At 38.4% G+C, this 19286-nt stretch overlaps 1 protein-coding gene across 1 annotated transcript in view; it reads left to right on the top strand.

Annotated features, from left to right (window-relative positions):
• The window catches only part of TMEFF1 (transmembrane protein with EGF like and two follistatin like domains 1), a 119119-nt gene that overhangs the window by 76023 nt on the left and 23810 nt on the right, over positions 1-19286 (top strand). Inside the window, exons 4-5 of the mRNA XM_027740738.2 lie at positions 5034-5060; positions 15920-16016. Of these exons, the coding sequence (XP_027596539.1) occupies positions 5034-5060; positions 15920-16016 (124 nt within the window). The remainder of the gene's footprint in view (positions 1-5033; positions 5061-15919; positions 16017-19286) is intronic.

Here is a 19286-nt window from a genome sequence, read left to right as displayed (position 1 = left end):
TTAATTATCAATGACAGGTTAGAGGTATCAGCCTGGAACTCACTGGTAGCTGCAGCATATTATCTGGAAATTAGGGTAAATGCATGGGCAGTGTACCTAGGCCAAGTCCTTGCTGCTGCCAGTCCCACAGCTACCTCATTTAAATGCAGATCGGCTGTGTTTCACACCAGCTGCTCTAATGCCTTTGCACAGACCCATACTGAGGTTTGGCTCTTGTTTACTAAGGCCCAAAACAATCTCTGTTGTTGGTCCTAGTACTGAAGGAAACCTGTGTTTTATGCCCAGCACAGAAGCATAATTCCAGCATTCCTCAGGCAGATGACTGAATGTACCTTCTTTCCCAGTCTTTCACCTATAAATTATCACCAGATGCTTCAGAAGTAGGAAAAAAATGCAATACAGTTTTAGAGCACTCACACATTCCTATAACAACATCCAAGAAGGTTTGAACTAAGGATGTATAAGTAAATAGTGTTTTTTAATTTCATGTCCAAATTATTTTAAGATACGGACACACAGCATGAAAGTTTCTTTCTCTCACTAAAAAAAAATTCTAGGGTAATGTTTGGGAACAACAAGAAGTGTTTGTTTTTATATGCATTCTACTATACTAAGAGAAAGAGATTTCAAAAGTTGAAAAGTTGATTCTTCTCAGCCTTAGCTTGCTGGCACCTAATTACTAACTTACTCAGATAATATGGAAATTTCTTTTTACCTTCCTCTCCTTTTCTTTAAGTCCTACATAAAACTCAGGAAACACAGCCAAATTTCTAGCACTTAGTGTAACAGATCAAGAACTGTACTGAAACACAACTGTCCGGAAAGTCCTGAGAACACATATCTGAAACTGAAGATGTGATTCAGGCTGCATACTGCATTTGCACTGGTGCAATTTTAAGTGCTTCAGCAGAGCTCTGCTAGAATGGTACTTGCTGCTTCCCAAGTGCCTGATGCAGTTCGGGTGGTGTGAGAATATTGGATGATAAAAGCCATCATCTGGAACCTCTCCATGCCCTGCGTTGGATTGTAGATCACCAAGACGGCAATATATTTGTGCTTTCGATCTATTACACGTATTATGGGGAAGCAAATACCCAAATTAAAAAATCTTTTATAGACCTCCATTAATTTTCACTGTGTGCCTTTGAATTTGCTATGAAAATGCTTTGTTCTAGGACATCATTGAGAGCCAGTGGTTTCCTGTCAGAGTTGTTTTTTCAAAGCAAGGTTTCATTCTGGAGGGATGCACCCCAGACGATAGGATGAAACTCCCCCTTAGTGTTGTAGCAACTACTTAATATTTAAAGTATATCAGACTTCTGAATCTCATACTTCCCATTTGCTAAGGATTGATACCTTCTGAAGCTACAGCACTGGAACAGACTATACTGAGTGATTTAGTCACTAAATCATTATTCTATTTCTTGTCAGGTAATATTTTGATTAAATTTTTACGGACATGGGTGATTTAGCAGCATATTTATATATTTATTTCCTTTGTCTGAGGGCTGTCAGAGTTTCTGAGATTCTAAAATAAACAATGTTTTGAAAAAGAGTCAATTATAGGTGCTTTAGGAATAAACAAAATGCAAGTTTTGACGTTAAAAATGGTGGTTTAGAGAAATGAAAGAGAATGTATGTCTGAAATGTCGGGACTGCATATACAGGTCCTAATATTGATTTTGACTGCTGCCAGATTTATATTATATGCACATGAAAATGTAACCACACAATGATGTAGTACTTGATTGTACTTATAGATTCTCAGTGTACTGTATATATTTGGAACCCACAGTCCATTGCTTTGTGTTGGGATCTCTAAGTTTAAAGAAAAATAAGGTGGGGAAAGCTGTTTGCAGAACTAGAAACAAACACTGCATCTCTGTTAGACTGAAGAAATTATTCTCTTAGGAGTGGCTCATAGAAGGGTGTGCTTACTTAAAATTTGTCAGTGGACTCTTTGCCCTCCTGTTTGTTCTTAACAATTTGGAGCTGTTGCCCTCAGTGGATTCAATTTTCATACTACTTTGAGTTGAAAGCCGCTCTCCTGAATGAGAGAGGCTGCAGGCTCTTTTGGGTTTGGGTAGTTTTTTCTGCCTCTGCGCCAAAGCAGACCCACAGTACAGAAATGGCTCCTGTTTAGAAAAAAAACAAAAAAGAGGGGATTCTGACTGTAGCCTAGTGCTTACAGTATTCAGATGCTGTGCCTGATCCAAGTGCTTCTTTGTATTTTATCCAGAAACTCCTTTATGGATAAAACCAGCTTGCAACAGAAGCCTACACATTTGTGTATAAGCATATTTTTATAGAATTATGGAATTGTAGAATCTGGTTTGGTTTGAAAGGGACCTTAAAGATCATCTAGTTTCAAACCCCCTACCATGGGTAGGGACACCTTTCACTAGACCAGGTTGCTCAGAGCTCCATCCAGCTTGTCCTTTAGCACTTCCAAGCATGGGACATCCACAACTGTTTCAAAAACAATTTGTTTCAGTGCCTCACCACCCTCACAGTAAAGATTCTTTTCCTACTATCTAATCTAAACATTCTTTTTTTAGTTTGAATGCATTTCCCCTTATTCTCTCACTACATGCCCTTGTAAAAAGACCTCTACCTTTCTTGTAGACTCTCTTCAGGTACTGAAAGACCAGAATTAGGTCAGCACCCCCCAAGTCCTTCTTGGCAGGGCTGATCTCAGTTTTTATAAGTCTACTTGGAAAAGGGTGGCTCAAGTAAAGGTGGAGGTCAGTCACTCCTTCTCTAATTACTGACCAGTGGCTGGAGTAATGCTGTTTGTGTTCAGCATCTTAACTTACTTAAGCATCTTTCTTGATGGATCTTGGGTACATGGAGATGACTTTTGGAAATCCTGAATTCATTAAGAGCCTGAAAAGAGCAAGGTTGTTTGTCCAAGTAAGCTTGAAAAAAGTGCTACTCTTCTAACCAGCAGCTGCTTGGAAAAATCTAGCCAAGGCTCAATAAAAAGCAGGAACACCAGCTTAGTTTAGCATGGTTACCCTGGAGACGAGAATCGTCACACAGCTCCCAGGGAAAAGTTGAAAATTGATACAGTATTATAGAGGATGACACTTTTTTTGTTTGTTTGTTTCTTGTGATCTGAAAACCCTGAAAAGTGGGAAAGGATCTATCCTGTTTCTATGATGTCCTGCCAAGTGGGCTTCATGATCTATAGAGATAGGTAGTCTGAGCATCAGCTCTATAATTTACATGAATCTCTTGTTACAGCCCATACTGTCTGTGTGATGGTACCTTCCCTGCCACACAGCATGTGGGCTACAACCAGAGCCCCTCATGCTGGGGCTGAGTGGTATTTCTCACCTCAGGGCTAAACACACAGGGGAAAGCAGTCAGTTAGAGCTGGAAATAAAAACATGGAACAAGTTGGGTTTCTTTGAGACATTTTAGCCTTTGTTTTTCACATGAATTACATGTTGAACTTGCTCATGTTTGTACATCAGTTTGCTCTGCCCCCAAACAGCTTATAGTGCAATTTCACCACTACAAATAAGCCTCTATACTTAATTCTTGTAAGTAAATTACACTCCTACAAATTTCTTAATGAAGCAATACCACATCATAAGGCATATTTCTCAGTGACTCAACAATGACATTTCATACGGGATTGTCTTCTTTGTCAGTAAAGTGGGTCACTATTGATGGAAGAAGAACCCTTCTGGTTTTTGTGTTGATTTCTGTAAAGTAATAAGCTCAGTCTGTTAGACACAGAATAGTGGTATAGGAGGACAGAAAGGAAAATTTAGGCAAAAGAAAAACAAATCTCTATTCCTGATACCCCATGTGACAGGAGATTATTTTTAATGTGTGAAATGACCCAGTAACGTGGAATTTCACAGTTTCATCCACTCACTAGAGGGAATTATTCTTAGAAATATAGCTCCTTAAAGAAAAGCGGAGGAGGGAACTGAGCAAATGGAGGGTTTGGTCTTTCCTCTGATGTGAACAAGCTCATGTGTGGAAGTAAGAACCCCCCACTCCTCTCTCTGTCTGGCCTCCCTCTTTCCTGTTTGTGGAAATAAATTCAACTGCTTTCTCCATCACCAAAGCAGGCATGAAAAGAGAGGTGTGTGATGAGCAGAGTGTATGCTCTGCTCCTCTCCTCATCTTCCAGAGAAGCTAAGCTAATGGGCGTGGGGAACATTCACTGACAGTAGTTGCCATCGAATCCTCTCTCTCCTCCTCCTTTGAGCAAGAAAGGCTGAGAGAGGTTTGTGACTCAGAACATGTGTTTAAGGGCTTGTCTTTACTGCTGTGCTAGCTGAAGACTATGCAGAGTGCTGCCCATGGGATGCACATACAAAATCCCAAGCCAGCTCCATAGTGCTCTGAAGTAGTTAGTTGGCCTGGGGTGGTGAGGAAGCTCAAGTCCTGCTGACACTTTAACTGCTAATGCAAATGAGATCGAGTCAAAAACTGTCACTCATCAGATGCTAATCCAGTCAGTCAAATGTCAGTGAAATAACTGTGCCGTTAAAGCATTTTATACGAAGTGATTGACTCAGCTGAGAGGAGTTATTTTGTCATTAGGTGACTTAAGTCATCTTTGAGAAGTAGTTTTCTTCTGGAGCTACTTCTGCAGTCAGGTTATTTATGCATTACTCCTTGCAATACCACTCCTGGGGCCACAGGGTAAAATAAAATAAACATTCCCAAAATCAGACTTTGTACTTTTCATCTCTTTTAGGTTTAACAAATTTGAATCTCTAACAGTTGAAAAAAGGCTAAGAAAGCAATGTAATTTCAGTATTGCATGATGCTGTTCCTTGAGTAAAATTGTCTTGACAGGGAAGAGAGAGACTAGGGCACAGTGAGCATGGGCAAACTGTATTAAAGGATGCCAGACTTTATGTGGATGTTTGTTTTTACAGCTGGCTCATGAAATGTAACATCTGTGTAATGTTTAACAGTGACAAGTTCCTGAACAAACAGCTGCTCCTGGAGCAATATTTTCATTTGCTTTCTCTTTTTTTTCTCCTCCTCTGTTTCTTTTTCAGATAATGGCTCTGGGTCAGGAGAAGGAGGTGAGTATCAAACTCCACTAAAACTTACTTTTGGTCTCTCCTTTCTTACTATATGTGTGTCAGTTTTACATACATAGCTGGTGTATGAATTAAGGAAAAATTATGACAACTTAAAATAAGCTTTAATGTTGCAGTTTTCTTGGACCGTCTCAGAACAGTATTTGAATGGGAATAGGCTATAGTGTGCATTTAACCAATGTCGTTCTTTCAGATTTGACCTATATAACTTTTCATTGTTACCAGCAATACAGCACAGTATTTAGTTCCCTATTTCACCTGTATTTCTCTCCTGGAAGAGTCCATTCACAATAAATTTCTCACTCTTTTTTTTTCCTTGCGTTCATTTCCGTAGTGCCTAAAACATCTAGTTATTACTTTATCCTTCATCAAACTTGTTGCCTAAAATATATAATTACTACATTATGATATCTGCTTATATAAAATATTTTACAGGTTTCTGTTCAAAGCTGTATATTCGAAGAGGGGATATAGCGCAGCTGGTACTAGCAGAAGTGTTCCTATCTCTGAACACATATTAATCTTCTTCCAAGGATTAAGAAAAATAATAATAAAAATTTTATCTTAATTCTGTCTTTGATACTACCAGAAATAATATGTATAGAATGAAAAATATGAGATATAGATGTATACAGACACAGACAAACTGTTTTACTTTTAGTCTTTGCTTGTACTAAGAAGATGTTGCATTTCATACTGTTGGGACTGAGTTTTGAAATATTATAAATCTTGTATAATATTGTACATGAAAATGTACCTTTGGTGGAAAACCATCAATGGCATCACTGAGTAGCTGAACATAACAGTTAACTTTTCAAAAATCATGAGCTAGCTCCCTTTTTTTTCCTGTATTGAGGTGAAGGGGAGGCATTTCCCTCCCCTTTAATAAGATGCTATCAGTAAATTCCTGGGCTGTGGCTAGCAAATGACCATTCTCACCTTTGCTTCCTTTTGAGATAATGTCTGAAGGAACAATCTTCTGCTCAAACAATACAGGTGACTTTTTTCTAATGCTCTTCTTCCTGAGATTGCTCTTTCCCCAGCTCTGATTGCTTCTTCTTCTGTCTTTGTTACCCAGACTGTTTTTCCACTACAGCTGCTCCCTGTAAGCGGAGCATTTCTTGCCTCAGTACTGCTATGCAATTCTTTTAGGAGACAGATGACAGTAATTTAGTCCATGTTTCACTTTTATTTTTAGAACAGTTTTAGAAAAGTTTGAATGCTGTTGAGATATTTTTTTTTGCAGTCTTTACCAACTGCATCCAAAAATCCCCATTGAAGTCCCTTGTAAATGCTACTGTGTTGGTTTGGAAGGGATTGGCAGCCGACTGACAGATGTCGGGATTCTTTAGGTAATTTTATGAGCAGTTTGGAGAAAAGTAGGCTAGAACATGCTGTGTTTCGTTAGCTACTCTCTGTAGAGGTGAAAGATCCATGTTCAAATATACTCATTGCTTGATTTAGGGCAAGAGACTGAACCCAAGTCCACTAACTCCTTTTAACAGAGGCCCAAATGGGTCTCTTTGTCATTGCTGTTCTTTTTACTCTCACTTGAAATATTCATTGAGCCTGGGACAAAGAGATGGGGAGGAAGGATGCATGCTATGGACAGCCTTTGTTAGCTGGCACTCAGCATGCCAGTGGATTTGAATTATTTACGCAAAAGAGAATGGCATCAGCCTAGGAGATTTGGTGGTCCCTCAATACCTTGCAGAAGTGGTTGGTGCATTGTCTTGGGAGATGGAATATGTGGATTCAGTTCACTTCAGGCAGAAAGAACTGAATCTGGTTCCCTTGGCCCCAGGTGAGTACCTGCATTGCCTGGGTATTGAATAGAGAAGGAACCATGTACCCACTATGTCCTCCAGCAGTTTTGTGGCATCAACCCTTCATTTATTTGGGTTTCTTCTGAGTGCCCTTGGGCCAACTGAAATGTTCCTGCTTCTATTCAGTATTAAAATAAGTGAGTTTAGTTCTTAATTTTAGATTTAAAGAAATAATACAAAAAATGAGAAATTGAAAATCCTACTTGGCACTTTTTTTTTCTTAAAATACATCTAGGCTATTTGTGACACACTGAATTATTTTTGTCCCTGTGCACCTTTTTCACTAAACTGGGTGTTGGGTAATACTTCTGCAGAACAGTTAGTTAGCATTTTCTGTGTCTGAAAACAATCCTTCAAAGGATGGAATCCACTGTTGGTTTGGTTATTGAACTCTGCTCTGGCCAAAAATTCAAGGATATTTTTGTACTCACAATATTTTTGTATCTGAAATTGGTTTTGTTCCATAATTCAAGTAACTATATAAGTGTTACAAGGAAACATTAAAAACCTAAAAGACCTATCCCACGTTAGGGGAATTTAGAATTAACCAAACTTCTAGAAGAGTGATGAAACCTATTGAAGAAACATTGTTTGGAATGCAGACAAGAAGAAAGGATAGGATCTCAGGTAGAGGATGACCTGCAGGGTGGAAGTGCTCAGTGGTGCATTCCACAGTCCTGCCTCCCTCCTTCCAGCTGTGGGACTGACTGCAGTACAACTCCTTCCTGGCCCAACTTTTGCCATTTTCTTTTGGAGGAAATCAGGATATGCTGAGACAAAATAATCACACATGCCTGAATGTTTAATATCATATTCTTCGATAAAGGTGCACAAATGGGAATCAAATTGCCTGGAGAGACTCTGCGCCCTGTAGGTTAGGTACAGCTGCTGCTTGGAAGCAGAAGAAAGCTTCAATGGAAGTGGAAATATGCAAAGAGTGAGAGAGAGCCAACAAGTGAGCAAAATGCTAGCTTAGAGATTTGTTTTCTTCCTAAGATTTACATTTCCAGCTGATAATCACAGAATCAGTGTTTGCTGTGTTTCTTATACATGCAGTTGGTGTGACTGTGTGTGACCAGTGATGCTTGCACACACAGTATGGATAAGTGCAGCTGCTTGTTCAGGAAGCATTGCAGTGGCTGTGCAGGTTAGTTTGCTGATATATTTTTAACTTTTAAGGAAAGTACATGAAGAAAGTGTCTGAGTTGTGCTCTTCAGTTGCTATAGTTCTGCCTGCGACAGTCTCCACTTCTGAAATTAGCTGTTTGACTCATGTGCAGCTAAGATTTGTGCTACTGGTTCACACTGTTCTTTTTCATTATCGAAACACAGAACAAGCTCATTAATGATTCTGAAACTTGACTTGATGCAGATTTTCCCTCCTACTCCCAAACTGTGTGATGGTGAATGCATTCATTTTTGTGGTTTTTTGGTTTTTTGTTGTTTTTTTTTTTCTTTTTCTTTTTAAAAAGGATATTTAGAACCAATTAAAAAACCCACGGAAGTCCTCTTCCTCAAAGACTGTTTAGATGTTATCTTTCCTTAGAAGTTGTCATGTGCCACAAAAAAAAGCTAAAGACCATGGAACTACTGGTTCAAGTTCTCCCTGAATCACGTTTGCTGTTACGAAGATACTAGATTTTAGGAAAAGAATTAAGAGTGGAAGAAGTGTTTCAGTACGCCTGAATGAGGTGAAGTAATAAATTTTTTAAGGGTGACACAATTGTCTAGTTGCCCTCTGACATTGTGAATAAACTATTTCCATTTTCTGTGCTCTAATAGCACAATATTAATGAAAGGTTGTAATAAAATTACTCATTTTGCCAATTTCAGAAGTCTGAACCTTCAATTAGCATCAGAAAACTTGCAGTTACAAACCAAACAGTTGGTCACTTGTGGCAATGGATATCCTGAAGCTGTTTTGAAGAAGAGAATATGATTGTTAATTCAAAAATCAGAGAAATTTCAAAAACCTCAGTATTCTACCATTAGGTTTCACCCCTACAGAAAGCAATGTCAGAGAGTGGGGACTCCAACCCGAAAGAGTTGCTTAGCTGGGGTCACAGCTGAAGATAGTGGGATTTGCATTAAATTTGCATTTAAGATGTGAGCTTCTCTCTGTATTCTCTTATGTATTCTGTTCTGAAGAATACAGTCATAAAACTAGGTACTAAACCACTTTGTTTAAACACTGTTTTGTTAGAGTTTGAGGCAAAACTGGAGAAGGAAAAGGTACAGGCTCAGATTTGTGTTCATCTCTGACAGTTATAAATTGCAACACTATTTGACCTGCTGAATGTACTTCCACAACTTGTAGATTGGGGCAAAAAAATGATCCTCAGGCTGTCATATTTACATAAAAACGTAGATTGCTAGCTTACAGCTGTCATGTTGACTTTGTGATATAGTTAGGCCTTTGCAAGGATGTGTTGAAAAACATCAGCATTTGTTACGTGCACCATAAAAGAGCTAACAAATGGCAATGACTTTTCAAGCCAGCTTCTCAGAAACAAATTACTGTCTTAGAAGAGGCAGGGTGTGCTCTGGTAATCAGCCAACAAGGGTGAGATTTCTAAGTGTCCTTCTGTGCCCATAACATTAATTTTTAATTCTTTTTGTTCAGAGTTTATCTGTGTACCTGAGCAAAATGCACTTTTGATATTAAAAAAGATGTAATGTTAGTTAGACAGATGGCACCCAATCATTTCAGGCTTTTAAACTAAGAAAATAACATGCTTGCAATACATATAGCTAAGTTAATTATTATTAAAATAATTTGTTTTGAATTTCTAATCCCTCTGAAATTTAATAGCTGAAGTATCTTGTGATGAACGTCTAGCAGATTGCATTTAGTAATTAATAAATTGATATACAGTGTGTGCTTTTTACCAGGCTGCCATCTGTTCCTTTCGTCACTGGGGACAACACTTATCCAGTAATTGTCACACAGTCAGGGTGGAATAAACACACAGAGTTTAGAACCTCGAATATTTTTTATTCTAATTTTAACAGTGCTACTGATTTGTTTGAATGTATTTTAATATGACTGCAGAAACTCAATGCTGATTAACACCCTGGATAGGAGATAACATCATGCCTTTTACCTGTTTGTATAATGGTGTGAGACTTCGAAAGATTTAAGTGCAGATTCCATCACGTGACTTGTCACTGAGTATCACTTTAGCTTCAAATAGCCCTATTTATTTCTGTCAAGATTCTTCTTGACATAGATAAAAAATTAACACTGAAATGAAACTTGCAAGAATTACTGTGTTTTCGACAAAGGTTCATAAAAGCAGAGGCAAAGGGCCTAAATGTTTAGGCATTCTGTTGGTGGAAACTTATTCTAAGCAGGTTTTTCAAGGAAAGCTAGAGTCTGCTTAGAAGGATGCCAAAGCCAAGGGCACATAAAGACAGATTCCTCTTGCCTCTTGTGCAGGATGACAGGTAGCAAATGAGAGCAGGTTCATCTCATCCAGCCTGCACAGGACCTACAGAAAGGTGTTCAGTGTGTTCATGAAATTGTGGGACACCTCCATTGGCTTCTGATGACTTTCTTGTCCTTTCTCTTTTCCACCATCATCTACTCATGCATAATTTCCCTGGTGCTTACTCTGAAGTTGTTGCGTCGTCCTTTGGAGAAAAAGGAGTTAGCTGCATTTGAAGCAGGGCACTGGAGTGAATGGTTATTAGAGTTCTCCAACTGGAGCTTTCAGCAGTATGAAAGCTGATCCAGTCTCGCAGTATGCCAGCTTTTCCCACCATTATCCACGATATCATATGCACAGAAGCAAGCCAGAAGTTATAGCTGTCAGGTGTGTAAAATACCTAACACATGACAAGGGTAGTGCTGGTAGGGAGTCCTACAGTGCACATCCTGGCATCCTTTGCTTATAAGTGCGCATGCTGTCATTATCATAACTACTGGGAAAGTATATCACCTTGGCTGAGTTGTGATTAGGGAATCAAACTTCAAACTCACCTCCTTCAGGCACCTTAGTCATAAATAGACCCGGCATCCTTGTGTTAAACCTGTAATGCCCCTTCTTGCACAATCAAATTCCTAAGGCTGGTGCCTTTACTGGAGCACACTTACAGCTGCAGTGTGTGGTCTACATTGCATGGGGAAACAATCTCTCTGCTGTACCAAGCCAGGCTTTGCTACTAAGCCAGCTGTGTGGTTGGATAAGAGAGCAGGACCTTCCACATTGCCAAATATTGCTTCTACGTGTGATCCAGCAGCGTGGTCAAGAAAATTCAAGACATTGCTTGCTAGAAACTTGTGAACTAAGAGCAGTTGTCGCACTTGCTTTAAATATATACTTTAAGACAGAAGAACAGGTTTGCAGCTTTGTTTCAAATTATGGGAACAATCTGCATTTTAACTAAGTATGTCATTAAAGTTGCCCTAAAAATTAATGGAAGGTTGGATAAGTCACTGAACTGTTGAGTGAATTGCAGTCCTTAATGTGTGATTCTGTGGACTGTGGCATTTTCAGAGGAATTTCCAGCACTGGCTGTACTGAAGGAGTCACAGTCTGATCACAAGATGGGGATTCTTCTGTACTTTGGGTTGCAGAAGAGGATTTTCTGTGGCCCTTCCCATTTTTCAAAAATATTTTTGAGATTAGTTTCTCCCATGAGATACTGCAAAAACCACTATACTCCCAAATCAGATAGGAATTGATTTTCAGAGAGGCTTTTCCAGGCAAAGGAGTCTTTATTCTATCTGCACATGACTACTGAGGAGTTGCAGCTCTCCACAAGCTCCCCCGACTTCACTGTGAACAGTGATAAATACAGATATACAGCACAACTCCCTTTCCAAGCCATGCCTTAGGGCAGAGCAAACATCACCTTGACACAGACGGATGCTTTTGCTTCAAGTCTGATTGAAAGCCCTCAGCAGAAACTGAGCCATATTACCATTGTAGGAACACACAAATGAGTTGCTGAGGGAAGCAATTTACTGCTATCCAATTCCTCTAGAGCTGCTGTCCATTTACAGGCTCCTACCCTGCAGCTCATAAGGTACAGCTGGCTATCTTCTGCAGAGGAATAATGACTTAAGAAGTGTTAGGGAGAACAGCAGCTCAGAGAGACAACTGGGAGTCACTGATCCTATCCTTGTGCCTCATTTCTTTTGAAGGACAGAGCATTAATGAGGCACTGCCCTGAAACATGTAAGGAAGCTGAAAAGAGAGGAAAAATGAGCTTTCATTCAACATGAAATTAGGATGTCAAAGAACAGTATTAAGATACCAGCAAAACCAAGGAGAAGAAATTCTGTAATCATCTATTCATCAATATTAGAAGCTTGCATAATAAACAAGAGGAGGTTCAATTGCTCATTTGGGAGCATATTTAGACCTAATTGTTGTTACTGAAATCTGCTGGGAAGATCTGATTCATTGGAATATTAAAATTAATGACTACAACCTATGTAAGAACAATCAAATGTGGGGGAGAAAGGATAAGGGAGGGGCAATCTGTCAAGGGATACATTGCCTATTTGAACACATTTACACCAGAGAAACATGCTCTCAAATATTAATAGGTTAACTTATTTTAACCCTTCCAAAAGGAAGGGTTCTTTTCCAGTCAGGGCAACGTGGCTGCAATCAGGTCACGGGCTCTTCGGGCTCTTCGGTGAGCATTTTGGCATGTGAATCACTCTCTCTTTTGTACACTTTTGTTATTGCTGTTTGTTTTCTTATCGCTGTTTCCAGTAAATTGTTCTTACCTCAACCCACAAGCTTTACCTTTTGTGCCTCTAATTCTCTTCTCCATCCCACCACAGGGGGGAAGGGGAAGGGAAAGTGAGGGAGCAAGAGAGTGGTGCATGGTTTTGAGAGTCTTGGTGGGGGCACTGAACTGGGGAGTACCGTTCCTAAACTGCAACAGAACTCCAGCTTATACTGTATGCGGTGTCTAATGCTGCTACTGCTGAAACACAATGCAGCTAGTAATGAAAAATGCTTCTGAAAATTGTAGGTGACTATCACCTAAGTTGGAAATGTGGCATCATTACGCATTTATCTGTATTACACCTAATCCTGACGGGTGTAAATTATTAGTACCTGAGATGCAGGTGTTCTTGACTTGCACATATTTATTATGTGAAAACAAATTACTATAGAGATAAATAATTCTGTGCATGAGGTCCAGCAAGTTCTGATCAAGGAAAAAAAAAAGGCCCCACTTTTTAAAAATAAAACTAATTTTAAAAGGTAGAGAAAGCAATTTTAGGGGGGGGAAAGGAGAGAGAGAGAATTTTACACCAAATAGTATATAGAAACAGTGAATAAGTAGTTGTGAGCTCCCGTTTCTGAAAATAAAAATAATTTTGGAGCATTCAGAGGGAGAAGAACTAAAGCTCAAGAGGAAGGATGTATGTGTGTGTATGTGCTACTTCTTTTGCTCCATTACAAAATTGAAATGCTAATAGTGCAGTGGAAGTGCTCAGTAAAACATTATGGTTTCAGTTGTAGTCAAGTCAGATAGTATATATAGTATATATAGGATATGATGAAATATTTTCCATGCTATCAGTACTGCAGAAGCACCAACTGTTGAAGAAATAGTTTGTAACAAGGAGATCTATCTGGTTTGCACCTGAAAGCTTTAAAAATCAATGGTAAAGAATTCTCTGGGCTGTTAATGACTCTTTTGTCTCCCTTTGTTCAGTATAATAATGATAAATAATATAAAATATTTTCAGAAAAGATAAATGTGATGATTGGAGGGCATCAGCCTCTCATTCTGGCAGCTATCAGAAGCACAGCAGTGAAATAGAAAGTGGAAAAATCAACTGAGTACCAAATTAAGGGAGAGGAAATTGTTTAATGGCAGTTGCCATGAGTTCATGGAAAACCTTTATGGAGAAAATTACCTTTTCTAAAGTTTATTTTTACAAGAAAGTTGTACAACAGAACATTTTATGTAAGTGTACCACCTCAAAACTGTAACCTTTCTCAACCAGGTGCAATCTCTAATCTCCCACAAATCTAAGTAACTAGAGAGCACACATCCATGCAGAGCACATTTAACATGCAAAAGTACTGCGAATCCATAGATAGTTAAATGTTAAGGAATCATTAGAAAATGAGTGTGTTTCTAGAGACTGTTCTTGGCCTTGTGATCCCTTCCACTGGTGACCTGGGAGAAAATGAGTCAGTACTGATTTGGTGTGGATGACAAGGAACAGGTCACTGAGATAACAGGATGCGTAAGCAGGAAGGATTTTAATGTCTGAGGACAGAGTTATCTCTAGCTAGTCCAGGATCTAGGTGATTTTTCCTTGATGTTGGCCTCTGTACTACAGACTGTTGACCCTGAAAAGGACTCATTGGAGAATAAGGTGGATAATAAAGTAAATGTGAACAGTGATGGTCAGTGCAGAAAAATGGTCAAAAAGTGATATGATTGTTGGGTGTTTAAACTGAAGAATGTCACAGATGGTATTTGGCTTTGATGACAACTCTTCTGGAGCAATATGTCCAGCTCTGGTACCTGTAACTCCAGAAGGTGTCAACATACTGGCAAAGGGCACCAAGGGTAATAAGAACAGCAAAAGGGGAAATACCACAAATGAAAGCCATGAGCAGTGCCATTTGTTTAATTTATTCAAACCATAGGAGATCATTTATTGGTATTGAAAAATGAAATCTGACAATAAAGGACACTTTAAAATGCCAAATGCAGGCATAGGAATTCGGTATCTAGAAAGAAGGAGAAATAAAATGAGATATACATTTGTAAAGATAAAGGCAAATGACCCCTACGGCAACTTCGTAAAAGTGGTGATAGAATTTCTACAGTGGAAATTTTGTAATAAAGTTTGATGTGTATTAATCTCTGGAAAATGCACAGCATGCTTTAGACAGAAGTCAATTTGAGAGTCTCGCCTGCACTGTTTTTCATGGAAACCCAGTCCCAGAGGTAGGAGGGAGAGATTCCTTTCAGCTAAAATCTGGGAAAATTAGGATGGACTGTTGTGGATTTCTTTTTCCTGTTTACATTTAAAGAATGTAAATGCAGCTGTTTCATTGGTGGTGTTTGATTTACTGTTGCTACAACACATAAAGCTGCTATGAGAAAAGGAATCACTTTGATCTCTGTCCATCCGACAGCCTTGTGTAGTGAGCCGTGCACCACCACGGTACTGTGATACTTTAAGTGGTTCTCAACTCCCTCTGAAGATTTCTGTGGTTCTTTTCCTTTGTTTCGGATATCATTTTGTTAAAAATCAAAAATAGGAGTGGCTAATGGTAGTGAAACAGTAAGAGTATAATTTATTTCTCTTTTACTTCATGAAGAGTTTTGATGTCCGTGTCAACAGTAAGATTGGTGTAAATGTTTTTAAGATCAGAATATTCAAGATATTCATTTTACTTTTTAGGATACATAGCCTTTCTACTAGTTTCTTGTTAAGATGACTTTTTTTTCTTTTATTCCTGCAGAACTAAACAGAGTAATCTGTAAAATACACCACATATATGATATATATGATATATGAGCATTGTCTAATCTCATAGTTGGGAATCAAAAAGGGGAAAAATGCAAGCAGTAACCTTGCATAAGGATATCTATAATTAAAGACTGCCAGAGAAAATGCTGTTTAAATCCCCAGTACCTAATATTCAAGGACATAAAAAAGGACAGGATTTATATATTATCTGTGCCAATTAAGAGTAAATGTGACTGGGACATACGTCAATGCCAGTTATGTGTCCGGTGGAGTGGGAATAAATAAAAATGACTGAAATAAGAATAAAGGGAGAGCCAGTCAATGAAGCACTAGTGTTTTCAGGGATGCTTTTCTATCACTGGTACAGTTCTACCAACCTCCAATTGACTGATTTTGAAAAGGGGAGCACTATTAAGGTTAATAGATTCAGTATACAATAGCTTCATTTTGACAGTATTCTTGAAGGCAGATGGATTTAGATAAGCAAAATCAGACCTTAATTTGAAAATCATGCTTTCTGTTAACAACACTGAATTTTTTTTCAGAGTATGAAGGATCTGGGACAGAAGTTCAGAGAAAACACTCAAAATGTGGAGTTTGCAAATATAGGGCTGAGTGTGATGAAGATGCAGAAAATGTTGGGTATGTAATGTTTTCTTTAACAATATCACTGAATAAAAGGGGAAAAATGTTTAAAGAAAAGAAAAAGTACATGATCTTAACTTGTTTGTACTTGACTTGTACTTGACTATGTTTGCTCTTACTAATTGAAGATTTAATGCTGTCCAGTAATAATGTGTTCGATATGTGTCTGTAAAGAACAAACTGTCTGCAGTTGCAAGGTAAACAGAGAAAACAACAAAGAGTTGTACTGGACGGTCTTTATATAATAATTTTCAAACAAAGGACCTTGGTTTGTTTTATTCTGCCAACAAAACAACCCAAAACCCAAACAGGAATGCAAAATAATACTGATAATTCATCCCTGAGATTTTTTTCTTTGTGTTCTGCTTGTTCAGAAAGTGTTACAGAAAGTTATTTCCATCAGTGCAAAGCTTGGACCTAAACACGAAGTTGAACTGGGGACCTGAGCCAAAGTCACTGTGACATTTGACCTCTTAGATGCACCCAAGGGAAACTCATTGAGAAATATTAATTACTTGTCAAAGTTCAGAACAAATTATCAAGAAAAAAAGAAGCTTTTAAAGACAATCCATAATGCAGAAGCAGATGCACCCAATCTCCCCACTCAAGGTACTTGATGGTTAGAGTATACCCTGGCTGTCAGAAAGGGCAGAGACATCATGGAGGAAAGGACTTCTTTAGACAGCCCCATGAGGCATTAAAGGTTTTATGAGAGGTAAAAGAAGTTCCATCTGACAGGGTTTTTGCATTCCCATAGCCATTGTCCTGGTAGTGGACACCAGTGTGGAAGAGGCTTAACTAAGGTCTGGGCTGATGGCAGGCACTGGGGTTGCAGCTGCAGACGCGGTGCGTGAAAGTGTTTGAGAGATTTGCAAATGGTACATTTTGCGTACACGGAGGGAACAGCGTCTCAGAATAATGTGCTTGAACAGCACTAATCGGAGGAAGCACCACTCTCCCTTCTCTTGTCTTCCAGCCAGAATCCATTTAATGTTGAAATATATCTTAATTGCACAAGACTTTATTTGGGATATCCGCATGAAGACATCTCAGGCAGTAAAGCAGCTTAGCACTAATATTCAAGACGTGTATTCAAGATTAAATCATAACATACAAGGGAAACCAAAATGGTAATAGTACGCATGAATACTAGCACGATACTTCACATTTCATAAAATGCCATAGTACAGAAGCAGGCTTGCTCTTTCCAGGAGAGAAAAATGAGCTGTAGTTGTTATAATACTAATAATTTTCTGCAATATTGCCTTGTTCTGTTTCATTTATGACTAGCAAGATAGGTATAGATTTGTTTGTTGTATGCACTGAGATGTGCTTTTGGCTTTGGAAAATAAATCCTGAAACATTCAACTTCAGTAAAATCTTTCCTAGTCTTTCTGCACTTGTGGACCTGGCATTCCTGCAGCTATATAGTATCTATAAGAGAGTTAAAATAAAGTTGAGTGGAAGATTTGTTCTCTACATCCTGCTCATGTAAAATGAAACCACGCTCCTGCTCCTTGACAACAAGAGGAGAGTGGTCTTTTTGTCTCTAAGATTTCTTTAATGAGTCCTCATTAAAAAAATATGTGGAAACAAAAACTTTTATGTAGAAAATACTCAAAAGTTAGCAAATATTCCCATGAAGGTTATTCACAATTTATTGGATAATTTTTCTTTTTTTTTTTTTTCAGTTTTCAAACCTGTGTAATTTAATTTTTTCTCCAGTATCTTTGACCACTGAAACAGGCTTTGGTGATACTCACTGTTTAGATATAGATTAAATCACAGAAGCAAGATGGAATTGAAATCTTCTGTTTGGGAAACTTCAGTAGAGTACCCCTTCCAAATGCTTTTTACATCTAATTTTTACTCCCTTTCCTGCTATGTTTCAATGTGGGTTTTAACATCCTAAAATTATATGCAGCACAAGTGTTTTTCATTAGACTTGCATAAACATTGCTGGTCTGAATTATCATTTAATTCAGTTTTACACCATATTAGAAACACTATCACCCCTAATTCTAGCTAATCACGAAACACTCTAATTTCATAAAAATGTTTTGTTTTTATTTTCCGTTTTAAGACTTGAGAATGGCCACTGAAAATTTTTGAATAGTAGTGTAATGTCTATTGAACCACGAACTAGAAGTACATTTATTTCTGTTCAAGTAGATTTCTTAGGCCTGCATAATCCTTGCTTGCACCTTGTGATGCTAAAACACTTAATAGAGTGTTTACATGATTACAGAAGGCATTTAAAGAGAATTTTGTTTCATCATAGTACCTGGATGAGTTAGCTGAACTGTTTCCTAACGTTTAATAGATAATCTCGAGCCATATTCATGATACATACAGTAAATATACAGTCATGCATTTTTTCATTTTCTTTCCCAAGCTGTGCAATCTGAGACCTCATCTCCTTCTGCTCTGAGTGTTCTTGAGAAGCAATATAATATTTGTATCCTGATTTTGAATAAGGAAATTAAATTAAAAATAAAGTATTTAGTGCACTGGTGAAAGAAGAGATATAGATGCCAGCAAGTGTTGAGTGGTTTGAGGTAAATGAGCTGGCATTAATGAGGAATCCCAGGACCTACCACGAAGCCAACCACAACAGACTGGAGCACAGAATAGGCAGAATTTCCCCCAGTAGTGGGAGGATCCTGCTAAAGACAATTTTATTCCATAGAGACTGTGGTTTGTCTTTTGGGCCAGGATAGCTGTGAGAGTTCTGTGCAAAAAATGATGGCACCTGCTACTTTCAGTGAAAACTGTAGGATGATCCTTACAACACAGAAACAGGAGCAAGGCCACTTGGCATTTCCTGATTTTTGGAGTTGAACTTGCTGATGTCTAAATAGGTGCCCAGTGCTATCATGATGGGAAATGGGCGCATGTCAAAGCATGGGAAATTCTGGTTTGGCATAATGGAAAATGAATACTCAAACATGGTGTCTGGCATTTCCACTCATAGAGATGGTCTGAACTTGATCAGACACAGCCTTGGGACCAACTTCAAGCAGGGACTGAGACTAGATGACCTCTACACATCCCTCCAAGCCTAAATTTATCTGTGAATCTGTGTGATTACCAAATCTTGGTACTTTTTAAAAGCAAATTTATAAGATCAGTTACACAGAGCTGAGATCCACTCCATATTGCAAGTCAGTGATGTCAAATTTTTGTATTTTCCCCTTTGAAAAAGTTACAGATTTTTTGTTTTCATGCTTGGTGTTAAAACATTATGGCTATCTCTTGATCAAAGAT

The sequence above is a fragment of the Pipra filicauda genome, unplaced genomic scaffold (assembly GCF_003945595.2).
Source record: "Pipra filicauda isolate LSUMZ 115617 unplaced genomic scaffold, ASM394559v2 scaffold56_size3634133_pilon, whole genome shotgun sequence".
Classification (NCBI taxonomy): Eukaryota; Metazoa; Chordata; class Aves; order Passeriformes; family Pipridae; genus Pipra; species Pipra filicauda.
Note: the sequence above shows the minus strand (reverse complement) of the source record. Positions and strands in the feature narration are given on the sequence as shown.